The sequence below is a fragment of the Leptodactylus fuscus genome, chromosome 1, assembly GCF_031893055.1.
Source record: "Leptodactylus fuscus isolate aLepFus1 chromosome 1, aLepFus1.hap2, whole genome shotgun sequence".
In the NCBI taxonomy this organism is placed as follows: domain Eukaryota; kingdom Metazoa; phylum Chordata; class Amphibia; order Anura; family Leptodactylidae; genus Leptodactylus; species Leptodactylus fuscus.
In genome coordinates this window covers 109,435,557-109,448,917 of record NC_134265.1, presented here as the reverse complement: position 1 = coordinate 109,448,917, position 13,361 = coordinate 109,435,557, and the positions used below count along the sequence as shown (strand labels likewise).

The 13,361-nt window shown below is 43.2% G+C and overlaps 1 protein-coding gene across 1 annotated transcript in view; it reads right to left on the bottom strand.

The window, feature by feature from the left end:
* The window catches only part of LOC142204223 (clathrin heavy chain 1-like), a 69,953-nt gene that overhangs the window by 31,086 nt on the left and 25,506 nt on the right, over window positions 1–13,361 (bottom strand). The window contains exons 3-4 of the mRNA XM_075275536.1: window positions 3,268–3,536; window positions 1,128–1,289 (exon numbers count right to left, since the gene is read on the bottom strand). Of these exons, the coding sequence (XP_075131637.1) occupies window positions 1,128–1,289; window positions 3,268–3,536 (431 nt within the window). The remainder of the gene's footprint in view (window positions 1–1,127; window positions 1,290–3,267; window positions 3,537–13,361) is intronic.

Genomic DNA, 13,361 nt, shown 5'->3' with positions numbered 1-13,361 from the left:
GACAATCATGCATCATGGGGTTTTGGTAAGACATGAGTTCTGTGAAGTGTCATACTTCTGAAGCAGATGCAAGACTATGAGATGAGCCCAATGACTGTTAGCCTACATTTCATACACATTAGATTTTCATTGGGGAAACCATTGGTTGTCTGATTTGTATGGCCATCTTTAAAAAGGCTGGGAAAACACTTTCTTTAGAGTGTGTTAGAGCACTATAGACAGATGATCCCATTGAGTCCTTGTAACTATAACTGCAGCAGAACTTCATCTGCAGTCCTTTACCAGTCACTTTCCTGTTCTTTGTGTGGGCGATTCCAAAAATATAACTTGCTGAATATTACACTTAAGAACCAAAAAAATATAACTTATTTAATAATATTCTAAAAACACCCAAGATAATTAGGCATATAACAACCTATATCAATTGAGGCATCTAAAAAGTTTTGTAGGAAGGTGCAGTACCAAGTACCAATCTTAAGACGCTCCCAAGGTACAACACCAATAGAGTATCCACTACACAACTCCACAGGAAGTGATCATGACACTTTTTTCACTGGACACAGCCATCTTGTATCCATATTGGCTCATCATTTTGCATATGAACCACATAGCAACCACTTTCTCCATTATTCTTCAAATAATTTCACCACCCCCAAGCTCTGAGTTGTATCCTCACTGTAATACTACACTATAATCTGCACCTTGATATAAGGGGATTGGACAGTGCTTAGGAGTCAGTCGGTATATGTTCTTTTTGTTGTCCTATAACACCCAACAGTGTTGAGGAAACATGGTTTCAGGTTTTTGTGATATAACCAATGTTCACATATGGTCAGGATATCTGTGGGTTGTATCTACATTGGGAGCGTCTTGTTGGTGCTGCGCCTCTCAATGCAACTTTTTAGATGGCTCCATCGGTATAGACTGTGACCCCTGTGTTGCGGGGAATATTCTAAGGTCTGATCGGGGGTATTGTGAAACGCCTAGTTATCTTGGGTATTTTGAGAGTATTAGTAAGTGAAGGTTATATTTTGCTGGTTCCCTTCTGTGGCAGTGTTTAGGTTTAAGAATGCGTTCCATGATTATTCATAGCAGTCATTTTATTAAAACCTTTCAAGCTCACTTACCTTACCACCTGCCTGACCCCGGACAGCAAAGCAGAAAAGAGTTGAGGGCTTTGAATTTCTTTCAATTTTAAATTCAGCAAAAGCTGCAGCATGGCCCTCTATTGGTTGTGAGACCTTCCTGTCCACAGAATACAGCTGCATTGCACCCACCACACGGTTTTGCTAGAACAGAGTACAAATATATGAATAAGAATTCAAAATTCACAAGAAATCAGGATTTATTCATCAGGATTACTTATTAAAAAAAAAAAATCAGGCAGCTGTAGAATAGTCATTGAAATAAACCTCAAATTGGCAGAAACTACACAGCTACTTACTATAAAAGCAAGTTCACAAAAGGAAAGTTTGCTGAAATTTCTGTTCCAATCATCTGAATAGGGCTCTTTTTGCAAATTCTGCAAACCCTATTTAGATGAATGAGACAGTGGTATGTGAAAATATACCATGTCATATCTGATCTGTAGTCACCAAAGTGATTTACAAAGTCTGTATCAGACGCTTTAATTGGCCAATGACAGCGAACACATGGTCAGTTACAACCACGTTCACGATCTGTTCACACTGTTGAAAAAGCACTCAATTTTTTTTTGTTTCTGTTGGCATTCACATATACTAAACAAACAGAAAAATTGAATAACAACATAGCACAGAAAAAGGAACCTAGTTCATTTTTGTACCCATTGCATCCTGATTTAACAGCAAATTTTCACAAAAGAAATGCCAAAACTAACGTGCCTTGCAACAGGATACACAAACATGGGGTGAACCTGGCCTTACTCACATTGTCACCCACAATTGTGGTACAGCACACAAAATATCCACTCCAGCAATGGAGAGTCTAGATGGTAAAAATGTTTAGTTTTTTCACTTTTTTGGGCAACAAAACAGTACTAGTAGTAAAATAAGCAGTTTAGTGAAAGAGCATATACAAGGGAATATAGCAAAATTACCACAACCTAGTCCTCCAACATTCCTCCATGTCAGATGTCGGGAAAAAGAGACTGATCACCTGATATTTCAGCTTGTCTGATTCTTTAATCCTACTGGAGAAGGTTGGCTATGGGTATATCCCTCTTCTACATGAAGTAAAACATTCCCGCTAAGCTCAGCGTTCTTGTTTTTATCCGAGTTGGGAATAAAATGTTTCAGCCATAAAAGCTTTTGGCTAAGAGCTAACTCAGATGTAGCTTAGAGATGGCCCTGAAAAATCATTGCCCATTGTCCTGGAAGAAGCTAACTATGGTGAAATTCAGGGGACAGTATATCACGTGGTGTTCTGGTTTTTTATACACTATGAGTATTATGAATAAAATTTCCCATGTATTGAAATATCCCACAGTGATGCACGGTGTTTAGTTCCATTTGGCATTAGCAACTACTGACTATCCACAATCTCCATTTGATTCTCCTGCAGTCGTGAAGGAGTTACATCAGAGTATCCTGTGAAGGGATTCTAGCTAGAGCCAGCCGAGAATACCTACCGATAACTGGTATTGCAGTACGAGGTGGAGTACGATTAGGCTACGCTGAGACAACCAAGGTGCAAAATGGCAGGGGGATAAACTTCCATTTTTCATGGCCATCTTGCACCCAAGGGGCGGACGATTTCACGAATCACCCATGCATGGAAGTGTATGGAGGGATCCATGAAAATTGTCAAAAAGAGGACATGACTGTTTTTTTTACAATGAACCATCAAAATAGCGGTCATGTAAACAATCCTCATTTACTGACATTGAATTTAATGTTGCTTTGTGATGTCTGTTAAAAATACTGATGTCACACGGCCAATAATCATCAGTAAGAACAGCTTTAGGCTTCTTCAGGTGTAGCGGTGACGGCCTTTCTCGTCTGGTGACCAAACTAAAGTGGTGCAGCATTCCTTACTTGCCAGTACCAGTAACCATTAGCACCATAACTATGTTGGTTTTGACTCAACCACATAAGAATGTTTTTTTTGGAACACGGGAGGAGAAAAGTGACATCTCTGTTGCTGCTATTTAGTGCATACATTTGGATTGAACAGATTAAATACAATTTGAAATTGTTGAAAAATGTGATGTCTGTGGCCAGCTTATTTCACACTAGAATCTTCCATGACAAAGATAAGTGATAAGATGAATTTACACAAGGACAATACCTGAGCAGAGATACCGATGAGAAGAAGCCACTTCTGTTGCTCATCTGTCCTGTAGTTTATGATCTGACAGCCGGCAAGACTTGCATGGCGATCGAACATTTTCTGCGGCTGAGAGTCTCCTTCCATGCTCCAATGGTAGACGGCCGTCTCAGTCACCAGGGCCACTGTGTTGACAGATATCCACTTCCAAAAGATAACCTCCTCAGACATGGTGTGAGCCTTCATCTTGCTCTTCATCTCAATGTTAAAAATCTGAAGGGTTTTTCCAGCTAGAATATGTAAAAAACAAAACAATAAGATCCAGGGTTTCTTTCCAATTTTTCTCTTTGAAAAACCCTGAAAATGTGAAATGAGTATGAAAGTGATAAATGACAATGGCTTATGTTAGATACACAGAAGACCTGTCACACAGTCAAAATTTCTACAAAATTACCATAAAAATGAATTACCATAAACAATTTTGAACTGTATTGGGTTGTTTCATAAATGTCATATTATAAGAGATAGGCGGTTGGAAGGTATACCGTGAAACCTCTCCAAAAAAAAACCCTCCTCAGGTATGTATATTGGCTAGATAGATAATGCCTAAAGGGAGTCTGTCAGCAGAAAAATCAGTATCAGACGTATAACAGTTCCTTTTCAGGCTGCGTCTGCACTGTCCAAAGACATAAAAAATGCAATGATTGTGCAAGACAAACTGTGACAACCTGACTTTCTTGGACCCTGTTATTCTATCTTTCTTTGGAAAAAAAAGGTCAATTTAGGGCAAGGCTTAGTGGAGGAGGCTTGATGTGCCAACTCCTAGCTGACGCAGACTTGTGTTTTTGGCACATAAAAGGTCACAGATGCACCTTACTTATTATGACTGCCTCTTAATAAATAAGGCAAATCTCTACTCCAGCGGGCAGAGAATCAAGACTAATGTAGGAAGTGCCAAAGTTGACAAGTTTCCCCCAATGTTCTATTGTCAAAATTTGTACTCCATGCTGATCAGCTGTTTCACCCGCCATAGCTGAAGACAGATCTCAGGTATACAGCTGGAATCAGCTCGGTTACTAATCAAGTGAATGGGATCAGACCTACAGTTCACAGCACCACGACTGCATTGTATGGACAGGAAGCTGTATACAGTTTACTGAGCTACATACACCATAGCAGAGTTGTAGAAGGAATTGCAGCTGAGCTCTTATTCACTTGAATAGGTTCTGGCCATATACGACTTTTGGCAGGCAAAACAGCTGATCAACACATAGCCCATTTGGCATAACCCAACCAACCCCATGAAGACAGGGTCGCCGTATGTATTTAACCTACTTGAGAAATGTCATGACAAAGAATGTTTAGGATTTAGGAGACCTTTAGATGTATTAGGTTAGGCATATCCTAGCTACTAATGCTTATTACATATTTCCACTTCACTATATGTTAAATGTATTTTGGCATTAAACTCGATCATGTGAAGCTTCAGGAGGTCTCGAAAAAAAAAATATAAAAATACAATAATAGGTTCCCCCGGCACCTCCCTGCAGGTCTTCTAAACATGAAAGGACTTTCTACTAAGAGCCCTCAATGGAATTTGGCTCTGTCCCAGGGAACAGCAGGCTGAAGAGAGATCCCATAATGGAAGTAATGCCGCAACATGACCCAAGCCAAACCTCACCTGCTGAGTGACTCCATGCTAGAAGAAAATAAAATACATCCCCCACAAATCGGGACAAAGTCATTAACTTAAAACATTTAGTATGGCTGAAGTTACAGATTATGTTACTCATTTAGCTATAAAAATCTATAGCCAATTACTAGACACTAGTGAGAAAAATTCTCCAGAGGAAAGGGAAACCTAAACAATACTTAAGAGCCATAATGAGTCATTATTAAGAAAAATGAATACTACGTTTAGCGGCATCAAAATACATGTGAGCATAGACTCATTCACCTTCTTATTACACATGGCAGATCTATATGCTACTGCAATAAAGTAACCACATAAAATGAGCTTTATAGAAAAAGGTGGTCCTCTCATAGAGAAAGCATAGGAAATGCAAATTAGCGTGTCTAATAACATCATGGGAGATAGATTTGCATATTCTTCCCATGATCTAATATAGGGAGACAGTGCCTCAGTCATGCAGTCCACTAGGGGGCGCTCCCTTTAACATCACGCCTGACCTTCCCAGAGGCCTTTGCTGCAATGATGTGGGATTTTACCATATCAGTCTCTCAGCCGAGGACAGCTGTTTCGATTTGTTTGGATCTCTTCAGCCCGGCACAGAGAAGACTAACTTGGCAGAGGTGAGAGGCTTCTAGACCAGGTTAAGGGGATATTGTCACTTCTTAATGAGAGACTACCATATAGGTGTGTGGAGACTTATTAAGCAATTTGCGCTCCACTGTGAGGGATCATGGGAAGAATATGCAAATCTGTCTCCCATGATGTTAATATAGGGAGACAGTGCCTCAGTCATGCAGCCCATTAGGCAAACCCGTACACCCCCTAAAAATCACGTAACCATAGGTGCCCCTTCTTTTCCTATTGTACCCTTCTAAATCTTGGTTCCCAGAAAGGCACCGCTCTAAATTGTTATTCCTAACATGGCAACCCCCTCATTCCTAGTCCCCAGCATGGTGTTAGATCTCATATGTAATTCCCAGTATGGTATAATATGTCATTTCTGTCCTAAGCAACAACTCTCACTGCTGGTCCCCAACATGGCTACCCCTCACAATCCTAGTCCCCAACATGGCTTTCCCTTAAATTCGTAGTCTACAACACGGCTTCCTGCACGTATTCCTAGTCCTTAATATGCCGTTCCACCTCATGCCTAATCCCCAGCCTAGCTCTGCCTTACATTAGCAGTCAGCACCCTAGCTCCCCATCTCATTCCTAGTCTCCAACATGGCTCCCTTCTCTGTTTTCCACCTTCACATCTTACCAAACCCATTTCTAAGTCAATGAGATCCTCCATGATTTGTTAGGGGGCGTTCACACTACCATTGGTGTCTGCTCAGCAGTGTCCGTGACTATTGTCAGTACAAGATTTTAGCAACAGACACTAGCTGGTCCGTTTGCAATTTCCATTCATTTCAAAGGGATTTTATCTTGTGTCCTTTAGTGTCCATTTACAACCATGTCCATTTTTTTCAAGCGGATAAAAAAAAAATCCTACATGCGGGACATGCTTTTCTGTCAGTTTGAAAAAACAGACAGAAAAGTCTGTTTTTTTGTTTTTTTAAATTGAGGTCTATGGGCAACTGACATATAACCATCAGTTACAGTTCATTTTTTTGTCCATTCACAGAGCCAAATGAGGACTTCATGATGCTACCATTTATTATTCTGTACAATGTACTGGGAAGCTGGAAAAAAAAAATCAAAATGGGGTGAAATGGTGAGAAAAAAGTGAATTTGTGCAACTTTCTTAGGGGCTTTGTTTTTACAGCGCTGACACTGCAGCCAAAATGACATGTCACCTGTATTCGATAATTCAGAATTTGCGGGGTCAGGTGTACCTTTTAGTTATATCATTTTGGGGAATGTCTATTACTTAGATGACTTTTTATTCAAATTTTTATCAGAGGTGAAACAGCAAAAAGCCAGTGGTTTGGCATTTTTTATGTATGGAAAACATATTTTTATAAGTTTGTAGAATGGGTGTTTTTGGACACAGGGATACCTAATGTTTATGTGTGTAACAGTAATTATTTTTAATTTCATACGTATTCTAGGGAAAGGGGGGTGCTTTAAACCTGCAATTGTTTGATTGTAAGTCCCATAGACTGCAATACAATTGGGGAGATTCTGGCCTGCAATGGTCGCGATCAGAGTGGACTCTGATCGTGGGCATTCACTCCAGGTCTTCGCTGTACATTACAGCAGAGACCCAGTAACTATGGCAAACATCCTACAGCAGAGCGGTCGCCATCTTTAAAGACTCAGCATCCTACATACTATTAAATTTTGTTAATAGCCAGTGTAAGAAATATTACTGACTATATTAGTAATTATGATATTGAATAAAAAACAATATCCTCCTGTGGGTTCTAGGGGGCAGGGAGCAAAGAAAGCACACAATGTGTATAGAGAAATAGAAAAAATATATTATATACCAACTATTTAGTTAGCATTTATCTGGCCCCAGACACCCTATAGAAACACCTTATTTAGAACATTGATTATATATTATTACCGTACCTCTTCAGATTGTTATATATAAAATTATATTCCCCTATATCCTCAATGTATATAAATATTCATATTCCATGGTTCTATCTCACACTAGGTAGGGCTCTTTTCTTTAGTGCTACAATATTGGTCTGTTTTTATCTGCCTATAGAATTGTTTGATCGTGTCCTTTAACAAACCTCTGAAACATTACATTCCACTAAGCATTAGTAGCTATCCACCCATGCCCAGAGGAGTTCCTCCCTTTCATACTGGCTAAAGCTCAGAAGACAGGACAAATGCACATACTTTCTGGTAGAGTGGAACTAGAATTTCGTAGCCCAAAGAAAATACATATTTTCTATGGGTGGAATCTGCTGAAATTTAAGGAAAGACCACGTAAAATGTGCTTCAGTTACACGTTCTGGGAGAGATTTATTAAAACTAGAGATGAGCGAGTGCATGTTCGATCGGACATCACGCTGTTCGCACTGTTCGATTCCATATGAACCCCGCGTTGAAAATGCACTTACAGTTTGATTCCCCTCCCCCCTTCCCTGGCGCTTTTTCTGTACCAATAACAACGCAGGGGAGGTGGGACAGGAACTATGACAACGGAGGCATTGAAAAAACTAGGAATAAGCCATTGGCTGCCAAGGACGTGACCTCCGATTCAACCAAACAGGCGGCATCATCTTCGATTCATTTGCGGCTTGCACTTAGTTAGAGAGAGACATCTGCTGAGGGCTAGATAGGTTTTAGATTCTGCTAGGCAGGAATAGCAAAGAAGAAGAATCACCACAGCTCTTTTAAGAGCTACACTAAAGGGAGAAGCTGAAACAAGCTTGGCACAGTGTCTACCCACAAACGCTAAAGTGGGATTCACAGCAATTAAGCCAGGCTGTATCTGCACAACCCAGCTTTCCGCGGTGGGGATTAAGCTAAGTGGGATACACTGAAATTGTATGCCCATATACCCCATATATGCTTAATCCAGGGTTCAACAGTGTGTTTCGCACCCATATATTCTCAGCCCATATACACTATATACGCTTCATCCAGGTTGTCACGGTGTGTACCCCCCAAAAAGCAGTGGGATATACATTCTAATTCTCAGGCTATATACGCTTCATCCAGGTTGTCACGGTGTGTACCCACAAAAAAAGCAGTGGGATATACATTCTAATTCTCAGGCTATATACGCTTCATCCAGGTTGTCACGGTGTGTACCTCCCAAAAAGCAGTGGGATATACACTCACCGGCCACTTTATTAGGCACACCATGCTAATAACGGGTTGGACCCCCTTTTGCCTTCAGAACTGCCTCAATTCTTTGTGGCATAGATTCAACAAGGTGCTGGAAGGATTCCTCAGAGATTTTGGTCCATATTGACATGATGGCATCACACAGTTGCCGCAGATTTGTCGGCTGCACATCCATGATGCGAATCTCCCGTTCCACCACATCCCAAAGATGCTCTATTGGATTGAGATCTGGTGACTGTGGAGGCCATTGGAGTACAGTGAACTCATTGTCATGTTCAAGAAACCAGTCTGAGATGATTCCAGCTTTATGACATGGCGCATTATCCTGCTGAAAGTAGCCATCAGATGTTGGGTACATTGTGGTCATAAAGGGATGGACATGGTCAGCAACAATACTCAGGTAGGCTTTGGCGTTGCAACGATGCTCAATTGGTACCAAGGGGCCCAAAGAGTGCCAAGAAAATATTCAGGAGAATGACCGATGGATAAGAATAAAACCGCGCTACTCTCTTGGGATAAACCAATACACACACTTTATTCCACTTTCTTAAAAACACGACGCTACAACACAGCGTTTCGGGGATTCCCCTTTTTCAAGTGTCACAAAACACACAATATACCCTAATAAAAATAACAAATGGCATAATAAATAAATGCAACAGAAGGCAAAATAAATAAAAATATACATATGCATATAAATATATAAACATATAAAAATAGGTAGAATTTATATATATATTTATATATTTTTATATGTTTATATATTTATATATTTATATGCATGTGTATATTTTTATTTATTTTGCCTTCTGTTGCATTTATTTATTATGCCATTTGTTATTTTTATTAGGGTATATTGTGTGTTTTGTGACACTTGAAAAAGGGGAATCCCCGAAACGCTGTGTTGTAGCGTCGTGTTTTTAAGAAAGTGGAATAAAGTGCGTGTATTGGTTTATCCCAAGAGAGTAGCGTGGTTTTATTCTTATCCATCGGTCATTCTCCTGCATCTTCTGTTCCCTAAGGGGTTCTGGATTGAATTACTGCTGCTGCCAATCTTCCTTGTATTGTATTAACAATCTATTCCTGTGGTTGCTCGGTATTATCATTTGTTCCTCAAGAAAATATTCCCCACACCATGACACCACCACCACCACCAGCCTGAACCGTTGATACAAGGCAGGATGGATCCATGCTTTCATGTTGTTGACACCAAATTCTGACCCTACCATCCGAATGTCGCAGCAGAAATCGAGACTCATCAGACCAGGCAACGTTTTTCCAATCTTCAATTGTCCAATTTCGATGAGCTTGTGCAAATTGTAGCCTCAGTTTCCTGTTCTTAGCTGAAAGGAGTGGCACCCGGTGTGGTCTTCTGCTGCTGTAGCCCATCTGTCTCAAAGTTCGACGTACTGTGCGTTCAGAGATGCTCTTCTGGCTACCTTGGTTGTAACGGGTGGCTATTTGAGTCACTGTTGCCTTTCTATCAGCTCGAACCAGTCTGGCCATTCTCCTCTGACCTCTGGCATCAACAACGCATTTCCGCCCACAGAACTGCCGCTCACTGGATGTTTTTTCTTTTTCGGACGATTCTCTGTAAAACCTAGAGATGGTTATGCGTGAAAATCCCAGTAGATCAGCAGTTTCTGAAATACTCAGACCAGCCCTTCTGGCACCAACAACCATGCCACGTTCAAAGGCACTCAAATCACCTTTCTTCCCCATACTGATGCTCGGTTTGAACTGCAGGAGATTGTCTTGACCATGTCTACATGCCTAAATGCACTGAGTTGCCACCATGTGATTGGCTGATTAGAAATTAAGTGTTAACGAGCAGTTGGACAGGTGTACCTAATAAGTTGGCCGGTGAGTGTACATTCTAATTCTCAGGCTATATACGCTTCTTCCAGGTTGCCACAGTGTGTACCCACAAAAAAAAAATCAGTGGGATATACATTTTAATTCTCAGGCTATATACGCTTCATCCAGGATGTCAAGGTGTGTACCGACAAAAAAAAAAAAAAATCAGTGGGATATACATTCTAATTATCAAGCTATATATACACTTCATCCAGGTTGTCACGGTGTGTACCCCCCAAAAAGCAGTGGGATATACATTCTAATTCTCAGGCTATAGACGCTTCATCCAGGTTGTCACGGTGTGTACCCACCAAACCATCAAAACCATCTACAAATGCACGAGGCTACCGGCAAGGGAAGTGTACGAGACCGGGAGCGTGGGAATGCTGCTGGGGAGCAAGGTCACGGTGAAGCCACAGCGCATTCCGTGCCTACTCCTCAGGGGCATCAAGCATTGCGCTTCTCCACAGACCCCGGCTTGCTGGCCACATTAAGTAGGGTGCAGGGCACAAACCTAACTAGGCCCAAGCACCAGGAACATGTGTTACAATGGCTGGCGGATAAGGTTTCCACCACATTATCCACCAGCCAGTCAGCCTCTACCTCAACTCCTCCTCCTACACAACATTCTGGTCAGCCTTCCTCCCAAAATGCCCAATCTTCCCAGCAGAGTAATCCTAACTTTTCCTGCTCCCAGGAGCTGTTCTCTGGTCCTTTAACTGTCCCTCCATTTCCCGATTCCACGGAGCTACCAGACGACTTTCTGTGTCCAGATGCCCAAGCACTGGAGTCTCTTCCATCTCCTGTTGATTTTGTGGTGGTTGACCCTCAACCCACCTTTAGTGACGATGACGAGACACAGTTGCCATCAGGGCAGCCTGTTGCCATGTGCGGTGTGCAGGAGGAGGAGGCGAGAGAGGAATTGGCAGAAGAGGTGGTGGAGGGCGAGGACACTGACCTGACCTGGACAGGGGGGATGTCAAGCGGGGAAAGCAATGTCGATGTTGAGGGAGGTACAACACCAAAGAGGGTAGCTAGAGGCAGAGGCATGTCCAGAGGGAGAGGTCAGCTGCTTCGCCGAAGCCAGGCCACACCCAGAATGGCCCAAGATGTTCCCTATCTTAGCCAGCCCAGAAAAACTCCCCCATCGAAGGCACGTATAGTGCGGTTGGGGTAGGGGCTCTGAAAAGAGCAACGTTTTGACCACTTCCTTGCGCCATAATTTAGAATCCAAGCACTGGGCTCAGTGGGAGAGAGCAAACACAGGACAATTGTCGTCCGGCGTTGCCGCCACTGCCTCTCCCACTGTTGCCAGTGCTGGCGCTGCAGTCCAGAGCACCAGCCAGGACACCGCAACATCTGGCTCCGCCACTTTGGGGACTTCTCCCTCATCCTCCCCTGTTCCTGTCTCAGCTCCTTTTCCTGCACCATCATGTGCCTCCTCCCAGCAACCCACCATCTCTCAGACATTTCAGCGCAGGCAAAAATACAGCACTAACCACCCACATGCGCAAGCCTTGAACGCGCACATCTCCACCCTCCGGGCCCAGGAGATGTTGCCACTCCAGCTTGTGGAAACTCCGACCTTCCGGGACCTGATGACAAATGCAGCACCTCGCTAAGCCGTCGCTACTTCTCCCAATGTGGTGCAGTCCCCGCCTTGCACTAGCACGTGTCACTCAACATCAGGCGGGCCCTAAGTAGCGCGCTTTGCACAAAGGTCCACTTAACCACCGACGCGTGGATGCAGTGCATGCGGACAGGGACGCTACATTTCACGGACGGCACACTGGGTGAATGTAGTTGAGGCTGGGACTGGGTCACAAACTGGGCTGGTGTACCTAGTCTCCCCGCCTATCATTCCTGGCAGGGGCTCTGAAACAACACCCTCTTCCTCCTCCTCCGCTGTTAAATTGACTCCAGATACGAGCTGGAAAACGCAGCACTGGCGTGGGTAGACGTCAGCAGGCCGTGCTGAAGCTCACCAGCTTGGGGGACAGACAGCACACTGCCTCAGAGTTCAGGGATGCCCTCCTCGATGAGACAGCAATATGGTTTGAGCCGCTGCACCTGGGCCCAGGCATGGTCGTGTCTGATAACGGCAGGAACCTGGTAGCAGCTCTGGAGCTTGCCGGCCTCCAACATGTTCCATGCCTGGCACACGTCTTTAACCTAGTGGTGCAACGGTTTTTTAAAGACATACCCAAATGTGCACGAGGTACTGCTGAAAGCGCGGCGCTTGTGCGCCCACTTTCACAAGTCTACAGTAGCCGCTGCTAGCCTCAAAAAAAACTCCAGCAACACCTACATCCGCCTGAACAGCGGCTGTTGTGCGACGTTCCCACACGCTGGAACTCAACATATCATATGTTGAGCAGAGTGGTTGAGCAGCAGAGACCATTGATGGAGTACCATCTCCAAAACCCTAGGGTGCCACAAAGTCAGCTCCCTCAGTTTCTCAACCATGAGTGGCCATGGATGGGAGACCTATTTGAAATTCTACGGGTGTTTGAGGAGTCCACCAAGAGGGTCAGCTGTGACGACGCACTAGTGAGCGTAACAATTCCGCTCTTCTGTGTGATGCGAGAATCCCTCATTGCCATCAGGGATAACGCAGATCACTCTGAGGAGTCAGGGATAGCAGCAGAACAGTCACAGCAGGAGAGTAGTTCTACACACCTGTCTGCTTCACAGCGTTTAATGACGGAGAAGGAGGATGAAGATGTGGCAGATGATATGATTGTGACACAGGAGGCTACCGGGGAAGTTCAATGCGTCCCATTCTTGCAGCGTGGATGGGGCGAAAGGG